Source organism: Coregonus lavaretus, assembly GCF_964263955.1.
Source record: "Coregonus lavaretus genome assembly, contig: HAP1_SCAFFOLD_231, whole genome shotgun sequence".
NCBI classification, from domain to species: Eukaryota; Metazoa; Chordata; class Actinopteri; order Salmoniformes; family Salmonidae; genus Coregonus; species Coregonus lavaretus.
In genome coordinates, this window is record NW_028163077.1 from 204,357 (window position 1) to 219,982 (window position 15,626).

The window sequence follows — 15,626 nt, forward strand, 5'->3', positions numbered from 1 at the left end:
TGCAGAACAGAGCTAGCTAGCTACTCTCAGGACCAGAGCTGGACCAGAGCTAGTGCAGAACAGAGCTAGCTAGCTACTCTCAGGACCAGAGCTGGACCAGAGCTAGTGCAGAACAGAGCTAGCTAGCTACTCCGAGGACCAGAGCTGGACCAGAGCTAGTGCAGAACAGAGCTAGCTAGCTACTCTCAGGACCAGAGCTGGACCAGAGCTAGTGCAGAACAGAGCTAGCTAGCTACTCCGAGGACCAGAGCTGGACCAGAGCTGGACCAGAGCTAGTGCAGAACAGAGCTAGCTAGCTACTCCGAGGACCAGAGCTGGACCAGAGCTAGTGCAGAACAGAGCTAGCTAGCTACTCTCAGGACCAGAGCTGGACCAGAGCTAGTGCAGAACAGAGCTAGCTAGCTACTCCGAGGACCAGAGCTGGACCAGAGCTGGTGCAGAACAGAGCTAGCTAGCTACTCCGAGGACCAGAGCTGGTGCAGAACAGAGCTAGCTAGCTACTCCGAGGACCAGAGCTGGACCAGAGCTAGTGCAGAACAGAGCTAGCTAGCTACTCCGAGGACCAGAGCTGGACCAGAGCTAGTGCAGACCAGAGGAGTAATTGTGCTCAGTCGTTGTGGTCAGTAGTTGTGTAGTTATGGTCAGTAGTTGTGATCAATAGTTGTGTGATTCCGGTCAGTGGTTGTGGTCAGTAGTTGTGGTCAGTAGTTGTGTAGTTATGGTCAGTAGTTGTGATCAATAGTTGTGTCATTCCGGTCAGTGGTTGTGGTCAGTGGTTGTGGTCAGTAGTTGTGGTCAGTAGTTGTGTAGTTATGGTCAGTAGTTGTGATCAATAGTTGTGTGGTTCCGGTCAGTGGTTGTGGTTAGTGGTTGTGGTCAGTGGTTGTGGTCAGTGGTTGTGGTCAGTAGTTGTGGTCAGTAGTTGTGGTTTGTAGTTGTGTTCAGTAGTGGTCAGTAGTTTCGGACAGTAGTGTTGAGGTTGTGGTCAGTAGTTGTGGTCAATAGTTGTGGTTTTTAATGGTCAGTAGTTTTGTGGTTGTGATCAGTTGTTATGCTGTATAAGGCCATAAGCAAACAAGAAAATGCTCATCCAGAAGCGGCGCTCCTAGTGGCCAGGGACTTTAATGCAGGCAAACTTAAATCCATTTTACCTCATTTCTACCTGCATGTCACATGTGCAACCAGAGGAAAACAAACTCCAGATCACCTTTACTCCACACACAGAGATGCATACAAAGCTCTCCCTCGCTCTCCATTTGGCAAATCTGACCATAACTCTATCCTCCTGATTCCTGCTTACAAGCAAAAACTAAAGCAGGAGGTACCAGTGACTCGCTCAATATGGAAGTGGTCCTATGACGCAGATGCTAAGCTACAGGACTATTTTGATAGCACAGACTGGAATATGTTCCGTGATTCATATAATGGCATTGAGGAGTATACCACCTCAGTCACCGGCTTCATTGAGGACGTCGTCCCCACAGTGACTGTACGTACATATCCCGACCAGAAGCCATGGATTACAGGCAACATTCGCACCGAGCTAAAGGCTAGAGCTGCCGCGTTCAAGGAGCGGGACACTAATCCGGACACTTATAAGAAATCCCGCTCTGCCCTCAGACGAACCATCAAACAGGCAAAGCGTCAATACAGGACTAAGATTGAATCCTACTACACCGGCTCTGACGTTCGTCGGATGTGGCAGGGCTTGCAAACTATTACGGAATACAAAGGGAAACCCAGCCGCGAGCTGCCCAGTGACGCGAGCCTACCAGACGAGCAAAATGCCTTTTATGCTCGCTTCGAGGCAAGCAACACGGAAGCATGCATGAGAGCATCAGCTGTTCCGGACGACTGTGTGATCACGCTCTCCGTTACCGATGTGAGCAAGACCTTTAAACAGGTCAACATTCACAAGGCCGCAGAGCCAAAAGGATTACCAGGGCTTGTACTCAGAGCATGACTAACTGGCAAGTGTCTTCACTGACATTTTCAACCTCTCCCTGACCGAGTCTTTAATACCCAGATGTTTCAAGCAGACCACCATCGTCCCTGTGCCCAAGAATGCAAAAGGTGACCTACCTAAATGACTACTGCTCCGTAGCACTCACGTCGGTAGCCATGAAGTGCTTTGAAAGGCTGGTCATGGCTCACATCAACACCATCATCCCGGAAACCCTAGACCCACTCCAATTCGCATACCGCCCCAACAGATCCACAGATGACGCAATATCAATCGCACTCCATTCTGCCCTTTCCCACCTGGACAAAAGGAACACCTATGTGAAAATGCTGTTCATTGACTACAGCTCAGCGTTCAACACCATAGTGCCCTCAAAGCTCATCTCTAAGCTAAGGAACCTGATACTAAACACCTCCCTCTGCAACTGGATCCTGGACTTCCTGACGGGCCGCCCCCAGGTGGTAAGGGTAGGCAACAACACATCTGCCACGCTGACCTTCAACACCGGTTCTGTCACGACTCCCTCCGAAGCTGCCTCATCTCCTTGTTCGGGCAGGCTTCGGCGTTCGTCGTCACCGGCCTTCTAGCCACTGCCGCTCCTCTTTTCATCATTCCATTTGTTTTGTCTTGTTTTTCACACACACCTGGTACATATCCCCTCATCAGTCTCTGTATAATTATTCCCTCTACTCCCCCATGTCTTTGTGTGTTATTGTTCCATGTGGAGGTGTCGCTAGCTCGTGTTGAGCATTATGTTACTTTTATCGCCGGGATATTCACCTGTGTGTTTTGTTTTCCCAGTATGCATTTAAGTTGCACTGTATTTGGTTTACACATTGCTGCGGACTGCTGTATTGGCCAAATAAACCCTATTCTATGATTCACACGTCCTGCGCCTGGCTCCGTCCTACTAACCTTTTTACTGGTTCTCCTCAGGGGTGCGTGCTTAGTCCCCTCCTGTACTCCCTGTTCACCCATGACTGCGTGGCCAAGCACGACTCTAACACCATCATTAAGTTCGCTAATGACACAACAGTGGTAGGCCTGAACACCGACAACAATGAGACAGCCTATAGGGAGGAGGTCAAAGACCTGTCAGTGTTGTGGCAGGCCAACAACCTCTTCCTCAATGTGAGCAAGACAAAGAAGATGATCGTGGACTACAGGAAAAGGACGGCCGAACAGGCCCCCATTTACATTGACAAGGCTGAAGTGGAGCGGGTTGAGAGTTTCAAGTTCCTTGGTGTCCACATCACTTACAAACTATCATGGTCCAAACACACCAAGATAGTCGTGAAGAGGGCCCGACAACACCTTTTCCCCCTCAGGAGACTGAAACAATTTGGCATGGATCCTCAGATCCTCAAAAAGTTATACAGCTGCACCATCGAGAGCATCCTGACCGGTTAGATCACTGCCTTGTATGGCAACTGCTCGGTATCTGACTGTAAGGCGCTACAGAGGGTAGTGCGTATGGCCCAGTACATCACTGGGGCCAAGCTTCCTGCCATCCAGGACCTATATACTAGGCGGTGTCAGAGGAAGGCCCAAAAAACAGTCAAAGACTCCAGTCACCCAAGTCATAGACTGTTCTCTCTGCTACCGCACGGCAAGCGGTACCGGAGCGCCAAGTCTAGGTCCAAAAGGCTCCTTAACAGCTTCTACCCCCAAGCCATAAGACTCCTGAACAGCTAATCAAATGGCTACCCGGAATATTTGCATTGTCCCCGCAACCCCCACCCCCTCTTTTACGCTGCTGCTACTCTCTGTCTATTATCTATGCATAGTCACTTTAACTCTACCTACATGTACATATTACCCCAATTACCTCGACTAACCTGTGCCACCGCACATTGACTCTGTACCGGTACCCCCCTGTATATAGCCTTGCTACTGTTATTTTACTGCTGCTGTTTAATTGTTTGTTATTTTATATTTTTTACTTATCTATTTGTTACTTAACACTTATTTTTCTTAAAACTGCGTTGTTGGTTAAGGGCTTGAAAGTAAGCATTTCACTGTAAGGTCATCACCTGTTGTATTCGGCGCATGGTTGAAGTAAAATTTGATTTGATTTATGCCAGACTAATACTTTGGCTTGTAGTGTATTGATCAGTTTGGACCAGATCAACAGGACAGTGAGGAGGACACTATTCCTCCCTAAAATACAGCTAGAGTCACATAGAATAAAACACACCTGCATGTCTTCTGATGATTCCAAAATCTGAAATATAGAGTAAGAGTCTGTTGGTTATGAAAATGAGCAACATACTGATGGATATCGCAAACTATTGTAAGTGTACATTTATGTTGTTCAATCCAGACCTCAAACTATGCAGACCTATAATAACTTTAATCTTAGTTGACATATGGTGAGAGACACTGGCTTACAGGACACCCCCGCAGCCCTCGCAAGGTGGGGAGCCCACGAGCCTATTTTTTAAATGTACGTACAGTGGGGAAAAAAAGTATTTAGTCAGCCACCAATTGTGCAAGTTCTCCCACTTAAAAAGATGAGAGAGGCCTGTAATTTTCATCATAGGTACACGTCAACTATGACAGACAAATTGAGAAGAAAAAAATCCAGAAAATCACATTGTAGGATTTTTTATGAATTTATTTGAAAATTATGGTGGAAAATAAGTATTTGGTCACCTACAAACAAGCAAGATGTCTGGCTCTCACAGACCTGTAACTTCTTCTTTAAGAGGCTCCTCTGTCCTCCACTCGTTACCTGTATTAATGGCACCTGTTTGAACTTGTTATCAGTATAAAAGACACCTGTCCACAACCTCAAACAGTCACACTCCAAACTCCACTATGGCCAAGACCAAAGAGCTGTCAAAGGACACCAGAAACAAAATTGTAGACCTGCACCAGGCTGGGAAGACTGAATATGCAATAGGTAAGCAGCTTGGTTTGAAGAAATCAACTGTGGGAGCAATTATTAGGAAATGGAAGACATACAAGACCACTGATAATCTCCCTCGATCTGGGGCTCCACGCAAGATCTCACCCCGTGGGGTCAAAATGATCACAAGAACAGTGAGCAAAAATCCCAGAACCACACGGGGGGACCTAGTGAATGACCTGCAGAGAGCTGGGACCAAAGTAACAAAGCCTACCATCAGTAACACACTACGCCGCCAGGGACTCAAATCCTGCAGTGCCAGACGTGTCCCCCTGCTTAAGCCAGTACATGTCCAGGCCCGTCTGAAGTTTGCTAGAGTGCATTTGGATGATCCAGAAGAGGATTGGGAGAATGTCATATGGTCAGATGAAACCAAAATATAACTTTTGGGTAAAAACTCAACTCGTCGTGTTTGGAGGACAAAGAATGCTGAGTTGCATCCAAAGAACACCATACCTACTGTGAAGCATGGGGGTGGAAACATCATGCTTTGGGGCTGTTTTTCTGCAAAGGGTCCAGGACGACTGATCCGTGTAAAGGAAAGAATGAATGGGGCAATGTATCGTGAGATTTTGAGTGAAAACCTCCTTCCATCAGCAAGGGCATTGAAGATGAAACGTGGCTGGGTCTTTCAGCATGACAATGATCCCAAACACACCGCCCGGGCAACGAAGGAGTGGCTTCGTAAGTGTCAACGCGTGCAGTAGGTGGGTGCAGTGGTGGAATCAAACGCAGGACACAGACGGATAGTCCAACAGACTTTAGTAATGCCAAACACGGCAATCGGACAACTCTTGCCCGAAGGCGAAATACGCACGAAGGCGAAACAAAACAACAGCGCACAAAACAGGTGCGTAATTACTCCAGCGCCGTGGAGGAAGCTCAACCGAGCGAAAATACACGACTGACAAAATCAATACCACACAACACGAGACAAACACAACGAGAAACTTATAGAACACTAATAGGCTAAACGAGAACAGGTGTGACAACAAACAGACAAAAGCAAACGAACATGAAACATACAACGGTGGCAGCTAGTATTCCGGAGACAACGAACGCCGAAGCCTGCCCGAACAAGGGAGAGAGGCAGCCTCGGCCGAAACCGTGACAGTAAGAAGCATTTCAAGGCCCTGGAGTGGCCTAGCCAGTCTCCAGATCTCAACCCCATAGAAAATCTTTGGAGGGAGTTGAAAGTCCGTGTTGCCCAGCGACAGCCCCAAAACATCACTGCTCTAGAGGAGATCTGCATGGAGGAATGGGCCAAAATACCAGCAACAGTGTGTGAAAACCTTGTGAAGACTTACAGAAAACGTTTGACCTGTGTCATTGCCAACAAAGGGTATATAACAAAGTATTGAGAAACTTTTGTTATTGACCAAATACTTATTTTCCACCATAATTTCCAAATAAATACATAAAAAATCCTACAATGTGATTTCCTGGATTTTTTTCTTCTCAATTTGTCTGTCATAGTTGACGTGTACCTATGATGAAAATTACAGGCCTCTCTCATCTTTTTAAGTGGGAGAACTTGCACAATTGGTGGCTGACTAAATACTTTTTTCCCCCCACTGTATATATATAATAAATCATTTTGACAGTAACCCTCCAAAAAGTCATTCATAAACCTTTTTAATTTCCATATGTACTAGGAAGCTAAATGTTTGTTTCTTTGGCTTCAGGAATGTGACAATAAAAAATAAAAAATAAACTGATTGATAGTATGAGGGGATAATCAGTGAACAAATGCTGTTGTCAAGGCTACCACAGCGACAGAGTAGAGCTTTCTTAGGTGTTCAAAAGCGCATATCAGACCAAGAGCCTAATGCTTCTTTGGTAGTTCTTTATGAGTTGCATGTTCGAATCTCATCACAGAGAACTTTAGCATTTTAGCAACTTTGAACTACTTAGCTACACTAACATAGTGTATTTTATCACTGATGTCATGATGTCATTGTGTTTACCATAGTGTATTATACCACTGATGTTAATGTCATGATGTCATTGTGTTTACCATAGTGTATTATATCACTGATGATGATGTCATTGTGTTTACCATAGTGTATTATATCACTGATGATGATGTCATTGTGTTTACCATAGTGTATTATACCACTGATGTTGATGTCATGATGTCATTGCGTTTACCATAGTGTATTATACCACTGATGTTGATGTCATTGTGTTTACCATAGTGTAATTTTCTCTCCACAGTGGATGTGACTCTAGACCCTGATTCTGCATCTCCCTAGATCATCCTCTCTGAGGACAGGAAACAAGTGAGACATGGACACACGACTGCACCTTCACTGAGAAACTCGATCCATTCTTCAGCCCTGGTGGTTCAGATAGTGTCTCACTGGTCATCTGTCCCGTAGATGTCACTGATTGACTGTTTGTGAAATGCTTGTTATTCTGCCAATGTGCTGTAAATATATGGAATGAAAAAAGTCTTTAAAAAAAATAAAAATAACAAACAAACAACAGGTTAACAAGAATTATGAAATAATGAGTTTATATGTGACATGAGTTATCTCAGTTAATAGATTTCTTGCGGCAGGTAGCTTAGTGGTTAAGAGCGTTGTGCCAGTAACCGAAAGGTCGCTGGTTCTAATCCCTGAGCCAACTAGGTGAAAAATCTGTCTGTGCCCTTAAGCAAGGCACTTAACCCTAATTGCTCCTGTAAGTCGCTCTGGATAAGAGCGTCTGCTAAATAACGTAAATGTTGATAATCCGCTCCTTGGACTGTTCTGTCTTCAGGAGAATGTGTTATATATCTTTTTTGATTCTCTGTGTTTTCTAACAGTATTTGTTGTGTATCCATTCTGTTGTGTGCTTCTATATTTAGTTAAGAATGTAGCAGCAGACAGCAATGACAAACTGGGCATACTAGAGTTGGTCAGTAATGATGTAAAAGAGTTGAAGGCGAGTCTTGAAATGAGTGACGGAAAAGCTGCGATAATGGAGAACGATACAAAAAAACTAAAATGGACAGTCACTAAGAAAGAAACGGACGTTAAGGAACTTTAAAAGGAGAACGACTTTTTCTGAGAGAAGCCTTACTAGACATACAAACTACAGTTGAAGTCGGAAGTTTACATACACCTTAGCCAAATACATTTATACTCAGTTTTTCACAATTCCGGACATTTAATCCTAGTAAAAATTCCCTGTCTTAGGTCAGTTAGGATCACCACTTTATTTTAAGAATGTGAAATGTCAGAATAATAGTAGCGAGAATTATTTCTTTCAGCTTTTATTTCTTTCATCACATTCCCAGTGGGTCAGAAGTTTACATACACTCAATTAGTATTTGGTAGCATTGCCTTTAAATTGTTTAACTTGGGTCAAACGTTTCGGGTAGCCTTCCACAAGCTTCCCACAATAAGTTGGGTGAATTTTGGCCCATTCCTCCTGACAGAGCTGGTGTAACTGAGTCAGGTTTGTAGGCCTCTTTGCTCACACACGCTTTTTCAGTTCTGCCCACACATTTTCTATAGGATTGAGGTCAGGGCTTTGTGATGGCCACTCCAATACCTTGACTTTGTTGTCCTTAAGCCATTTTGCCACAACTTTGGAAGTATGCTTGGGGTCATTGTCCATTTGGAAGACCCATTTGCGACCAAGCTTTAACTTCCTGACTGATGTCTTGAGATGTTGCTTCAATATATCCACATAATTTTGCTTTCTCATGATGCCATCTATTTTGTGAAGTGCAGAAGTCCCTGCTGCAGCAAAGCACTCCCACAGCATGATGCTGTCACCCCTGTGCTTCACGGTTGGGATGGTGTTCTTCGGCTTGCAAGCGTCCCCCTTTTTCCTCCAAACATAACGATGGTCATTATGGCCAAACAGTTCTATTTTTGTTTCATCAGACTAGAGGACATTTCTCCAAAAAGTACGAACTTTGTCCCCATGTGCAGTTGCAAACTGTAGTCTGGCTTTTTTATGGCAGTTTTGGAGCAGTGGCCTCTTCCTTGCTGAGCGTCCATTCAGGTTATGTCGATATAGTACTTGTTTTACTGTGGATATAGATACTTTTGTACCTGTTTCCTCCAGCATCTTCACAAGGTCATTTGCTGTTGCACCAAAGTATGTTCATCTCTAGGAGACAGGACGCGTCTCCTTCCTGAGCGGTATGACGGCTGCGTGGTCCCATGGTGTTTATCCTTGCGTACTATTGTTTGTACAGATGAACGTGGTACCTTCAGGCGTTTGGAAATTGCTCCGAAGGATGAACCAGACTTGTGGAGGTCTACAATTTGTTTTCTGAGGTCTTGGCTGATTTCTTTTGATTTTCCCATGATGTCAAGCAAAGAGGCACTGAGTTTGAAGGTAGGCCTTGAAATACATCCACAGGTACACCTCCAATTGTCTCTAATGATGTCAATTAGCCTATCAGAACCTTCTAAAGCCATGACATCATTTTCCAAGCTGTTTAAAGGCACAGTCAACTTAGTGTATGTAAACTTCTGACCCACTGGAATTGTGATACAGTGAATTATAAGTGAAATAATCTGTCTGTAAACAATTGTTGGAAAAATTACTTGTGTCATGCACAAAGTAGATGTCCTAACCGACTTACCAAAACTATAGTTTGTTAACAAGAAATTTGTGGAGTGGTTGAAAAACAAGTTTTAATGACACCAACCTAAGTGTATGTAAACTTACGACTTCAACTGTAGATCGATGAGAGAAAATCTAGTATTTACGGGTATCGAGGAAAAAGGAGAGATTACCGAAAAAATTGTTAAGGACTTCCTCTTACAGCGCTTCAAATCCCACTCGAGGCTGTCGATAAAATCCAACTCGAATGTGTACACCGTTTCGGACAAAGAGGACAGAGATATGAGCGTCTAATCGTTGCCAAATGTGCTTTTTTTAAATGATAAAGTAATGGTTAAAAGCCTAGGTAAAAGACTTGCTGGCACGAAAATAGACATGAATGATCAGTTCCCGAGGGAGATTGCAGAACGGCGCAAAGTTCTGTACCCAATCTTCAAGGAAAATAGATTAAAAGGGAAGCGTGTTGCTCTAGTTGTCGATAAACTGTATATTGACAACCAAATGTTCCGCGACACAAAGACTACTCCATGGCTATTCTGAAAGTTCTAATAGAGGAGTCGAATAATGGAACACCCAATACTAGCCATGGTAGGGATTGTAATAATAAAGCACATTTATAGTATGTATAGTATTTTATAAAGGGATAAGACGGTATTACAAGAAAAGATAACAAGCAAAATAATAAATCTTCAAATACAACTAAATTAGAACACAAGTACTCAATCAACATAGTGGAGATAAAAACATATCAAACAGAAGACATAGAAGGCACAGTACGTGGGTATGTGTGGATGAATTGTGATGGAAGGTGTGGTGTGCGTTTTTGTGTTTGAAAAAGTGTGGCGTTAAATGAGTGAGAAAGGAAATGGTTGCATATCCCAGAACCAACGTGTGTTTGTGAGCAGGGGTTGTGAGAGAGAGCTTTCAATTTTGTGCAGATGAGGGATATACATTTTAAAATATAGTATACATCTAATCTATTTCTTTATTGTCCTATCATGATGAAACGATCCCCAACCCTATATCCTGGACACCCACCTGAGCGACCCTTACACCAAAGAGAAGTCCCCATCTGTTTTATGGACCTGCTGTGAGTTGCCTATATGCAGCTAAAACAGAAAAATTAATGCGGTCAGAGACCTACTTGACCAGCACCGACCCCTCAAGATTCTGAGCCTGCCTAGCAGGGTTGGTTCTACAAAGCCAGAGCCCCCTGATGGGAGAGCATAATATACAAGGAAATTATCAAAGCTGCTAATGAGAACCTTGACGACCTTGTACCTAGCCGGTGGAGATTCCGGTGGGGTACCCCCACCCAGGTAGTGGCAGTGCTGGCAACACGGGTTGCAGTAACCCATGGGGAGGGGTCACACTCGGACAATCACCGAGGGGACTTATTATTGTGGCCCAGGTGGCACCAAATAATCAAAGGTCTGACTGCACGGAGATGCTTGGGGAAAATGGTTACAATGGGGGACCAGAGTGTTTGTGTCCCAGGTGAAGAGGGTGGATCTGATCTCCATCACCTAGGACTTGACATAGATTAAATAGATTAATCAAATCTCACATTGTTGTCAATTTTTGCTCAATCTTGCATGCTTTCTCAAACAGCGGTAACTGTATATGCATTCGTTAATCAGGTCCTTTCTTGAGTTGGGCTCTGGGATGTAACAACCGTTGACCAAAAATGTAATGTAATACAATGGCAATCCGGGTTATAGGTTAAAATCCTACGCATGAACTGCCGACAAAATAAGATATGCAAGATATTTGAATAGATATATATTTTTAAATAGCTATATATATATATATATTGAGGTGAGAGCATTGGAAATGCTTTTGGTGGTTGACCTGCTTCTGTTTTGTGGGTGGCACTGTGTGATGTTTTCGATGGATGGGTCCTGGCCTCTCGGGGGCCTAGGGATCCGGGGGGACGGGGGTGGGATGCCGATCACTGGGATGACGGCCGAACTTGGGATGGGGAGGGGCTTTAGCGGGGGAATTAGTGGAGAACAATTGGAGGGTTACTTAGTAGCAATGCAAATATCATAGTACAGCTATATGGACACTCAATCATTATGGTCTTTTTTATTGGTAAATTTACAAACATATATATAATGATAAATAGATTTGAAACTTGTATCTCATTATGGTATGTGGTGAAATAAGTATAGCCAGTTATAATTGTAATGGCTTAGCAGTTAATAACAAAAGAAGAACAATATTTACATGGCTCAAAGAGAAGGAATATAATATCTATTGTTTACAGGAAACTCATTCAACAATTCTAGATGAAGTTGCGTGGGAAAAGGAATGGGGGGGGGGGGTGAAATATACTTCTCCCACGGGCAAAGAAACTCAAAAGGGGTGATGATATTAATTAACAGTAATTTCGATCCGAATGTGCAATTTGTCCAAACAGATACGCAAGGTAGATGGATTATTTTAAATATGTTATTGGACCATAAACAGATATGGCTCATGAGACCAAATAATGATGATCCACACTTCTTTGACAATATATATAATAAATAAATAAAATAAAAAATATATATAAATTATCAACCTTGCAAGCAATTCAAGACTATATTATTATGGTGGGAGATTATATCACCGTTTTAAAAAGCTCAATGGACCGTAAAGGAAATCACACTACAAACAATCACCCTCATGCTCTTAAGGAAATTGTGAATGTCATGGATACATTAGAACTAGTAGATATATGGAGGCTTAAATATCCTGATCTAGTGAGATATACATGGCGGAGACTCAATCAAGCTTGTCGTCTTGACTTCTTTCTTATGTCATTCTCATTGGCACCGAAAGTTTAAAAAGTGTTGATAGGGGACAGAATGCGGTCGGATCATCATATAATTGGTATATACATTACTCTTACTGAATTTCCACGTGGGCGAGGATATTGGAAATTTAATCAAAGCCTATTGGATGATAACTTGTTTTTAACTAGGACAGAGGAATTTATAACAGATTTTTTCCGCCATAACATAGGTACTGCAAATCCCCTTATTGTATGGGACACCTTTAAATGTGCCTTTAGAGGCCATGCAATTCAGTACTCATCTCGAAAACAAAAGCAATTTAGGTCAAAAGAGTCCATACTAACAAAGGAAATAGAATGTCTAACAGAACAGATAGATAGCAATACAAACTGTAACAAAGAGGCTCAGAATAAATTAGAGGAAAAACAAAAAGAAATGGAGAAACTTATTCAAGAAAGATCAAGTGTAATATATTATAAAAATAAAGCAAACTGGATGGAATATTGGGAAAAATTCACCAAATTATTTTTTTATCTTCAACATAGGAATAATACCAAAAATAATTTACTGAAACTGGTTACAAATGACAGAGTCACCCATGATTCACCAAATGATATTTTGAAGGAGGAAACAAAGTACTTTAAGCATATGTTTTCTTTCAGTCGCCTCCATCTCCTCTAACTCAAGCTAATTGTAGAGATTTTTTTCTGTTGATAATGTCAAATTAACAGCCATACAGAAAGACTCATGTGAAGGTGAAATTACAGAGGAGGAACTTCTGGATGCAATTAAAGACTTTAAGTCTGGGAAAACTCCAGGGTTGGATGGCATAACAGTCGAGGTATACCAAACCTTTTTTTATATTCTCAGAGGACCGTTATTAGCATGTTTTAACCACTCCTATGTAAAACCTTAAGAAGAAGGTCTGATTTCATTATTACTGAAACAGGATACAAGTGGAAAATATAAAGATCCAGTCCATTAAAAAAATTGGAGGCCCCTTACACTTCAGTGTTGTGATGCAAAAATTCTAGCAAAATGTATAGCGCATAGAATTAAAAAGGTATTGTCGGACATTATTCATTCTAATCAGACATGTTTTCTACATGGACGATACATTGGAGATAATATAAGGTAAGTACTGGAAGAAATAGAACACTATGAAAAATCTGGAAAACCAGGCCTGCTATTCATAGCAGACTTCGAAAAGGCATTTGATAAAGTACCACTGGGGTTTATATATAAATGCCTGGACCATTTCAATTTTGGAGAATCTCGTATAAAGTGGGTTAAAATCATGTATAGCAACCCTAGGTGTAAAATAGTAAATAATGGCTATTTCTCAGAAGGTTTTAAACTGTCAAGAGGAGTGAAACAAGGTTGTCCACTATCGGCATATCTATTTATTATGGCCATCGAGATGTTAAAATCAGATCCAACAATAATATCAAGGGATTAGAAATCCAGGGCTTAAAAACAAAGGTGTCATTGTACGCTGATGATTCATGTTTTCTTTTAAATCCACAACTTGAATCCCTTCACAGCCTCATAGAGGATCTAGATACATTTTTTAACCTCTCTGGATTACAACCAAATTATGATAAATGTACTATATTATGTATTGGATCACTAAAAAATACAATTTTTATATTACCATGTAGTTTACCAATAAAATGGTCTGATGGTGATGTGTATATACTCGGAATACATATCCCAAATGAAATAAATGATCTCATTCCAATAAATGTTAATAGAAAGATAGCAAAAATAGATAAGATCTTGCAACCATGGAAAGGAAAATACCTGTCAATTTGTGTAAAAATCACCCTGATTAACTCTTTAGTATTATCCCAGTTTACCTATTTGCTTATGGTCTTGCCTATGCCTAGCGAACAGTTTTTTAAATTATATGAGAAAAAAATATTCAATTTTATTTGGAACGGCAAGCCAGACAAAATTAAACGGGCCTATTTATATAATGAATATGAATTCGGAGGACACAAATTATTAAATATTAAAGCATTAGACCTATCACTAAACGCTTCAGTCATACAAAAGTTATACTTAAATCCGAACTGGTTCTCTAGCAAATTAGTAAGATTGTCTCACCCAATGTTCAAGAATGGCCTTTTTCCCTTTATTCAGATTACAACCTCTCACTTTCAGTTATTTGAAAAGGAAATCATCTCCCAAATATCACTATTTCTAAAACAAGCCATAGAAAGTTGGTTGCAATTTCAATTTAATCCTCCAGAAATGACAGAACAAATAATGCAACAAATATTGTGGTTAAACTCAAATACACTAATTGATCAAAAAACTTTATTTTTGACAAAATGTTTAAAAAAGGTATAATCTTCGTAAATGATATCATCGGTAGGACTGGTGGACTTATGTCGCACATGCAGCTAACAAAAACATATGGAAGTGTCTGCTCTACCCAAAATTACAACCAAATAATTGCAGCATTACCGCAAAAATGGAAGAGGAAAGTGGAAGGGGGAAAAGGAAAGGAACTTGTCTGTCGGCCTTGCATTAAAGAACATAATTGGTTAAAGAAAACTGTGATAAATAAAAAAGTATACCAGTTTCATTTAAGGACCAAAGGATTGACAGCCGTCTCATATAGATTGCAAAATAGTTGGGAAGAGATTTTTGATGTACCGATTCCATGGCATAGTGTTTATGAACTGATAAGCAAAACAACGCCGGATTCAAAACTTATAATTTTTCAATTTAAATTATTATATATAATTCTTGCTACCAATATAATATTATTTATATGGGGGATACAATCTTCCCAGCTCTGCAGATTTTGCTGCGAAGAGACAGAATCATTAGATCATTTGTTTTGGTACTGTCCATTTGTAGCTTGTTTTTGGACACAGGTCCAGGAATGGCTAAAGGATTGCAATGTTTACCTGGAGCTAACCCTGCAGATAGCATTACTGGGTGATCTGAAAAGTCATAGTCAATCGATCAACAATACACTGCTCAAAAAAATTAAGGGAACACTTAAACAACACAATGTAACTCCAAGTCAATCACACTTCTGTGAAATCAAACTGTCCACTTAGGAAGCAACACTGATTGACAATACATTTCACATGCTGTTGTGCAAATGGAATAGACAACAGGTGGAAATTATAGGCAATTAGCAAGACACCCCCAATAAAGGACTGGTTTTGCAGGTGGTGACCACAGACCACTTCTCAGTTCCTATGCTTCCTGGCTGATGTTTTGGTCACTTTTGAATGCTGGCGGTGCTTTCACTCTAGTGGTAGCATGAGACGGAGTCTACAACCCACACAAGTGGCTCAGGTAGTGCAGCTCATCCAGGATGTGTCCAGAGCATGGAGGCGCTACCAGGAGACAGGCCAGTACATCAGGAGACGTGGAGGAG

At 41.6% G+C, this 15,626-nt stretch overlaps 1 protein-coding gene across 1 annotated transcript in view; it reads left to right on the forward strand.

Annotated features, from left to right (window-relative positions):
• LOC311118512 (butyrophilin subfamily 3 member A2-like) overlaps window positions 1-7,333 on the forward strand; it is a 41,472-nt gene extending 34,139 nt beyond the window's left edge. The window contains exon 17 of the mRNA XM_084193303.1: window positions 7,092-7,333. Within this exon, the coding sequence (XP_084049429.1) occupies window positions 7,092-7,129 (38 nt within the window). The 3' untranslated portion in view covers window positions 7,130-7,333. The remainder of the gene's footprint in view (window positions 1-7,091) is intronic.
• Window positions 7,334-15,626: the final 8,293 nt, after the last annotated feature.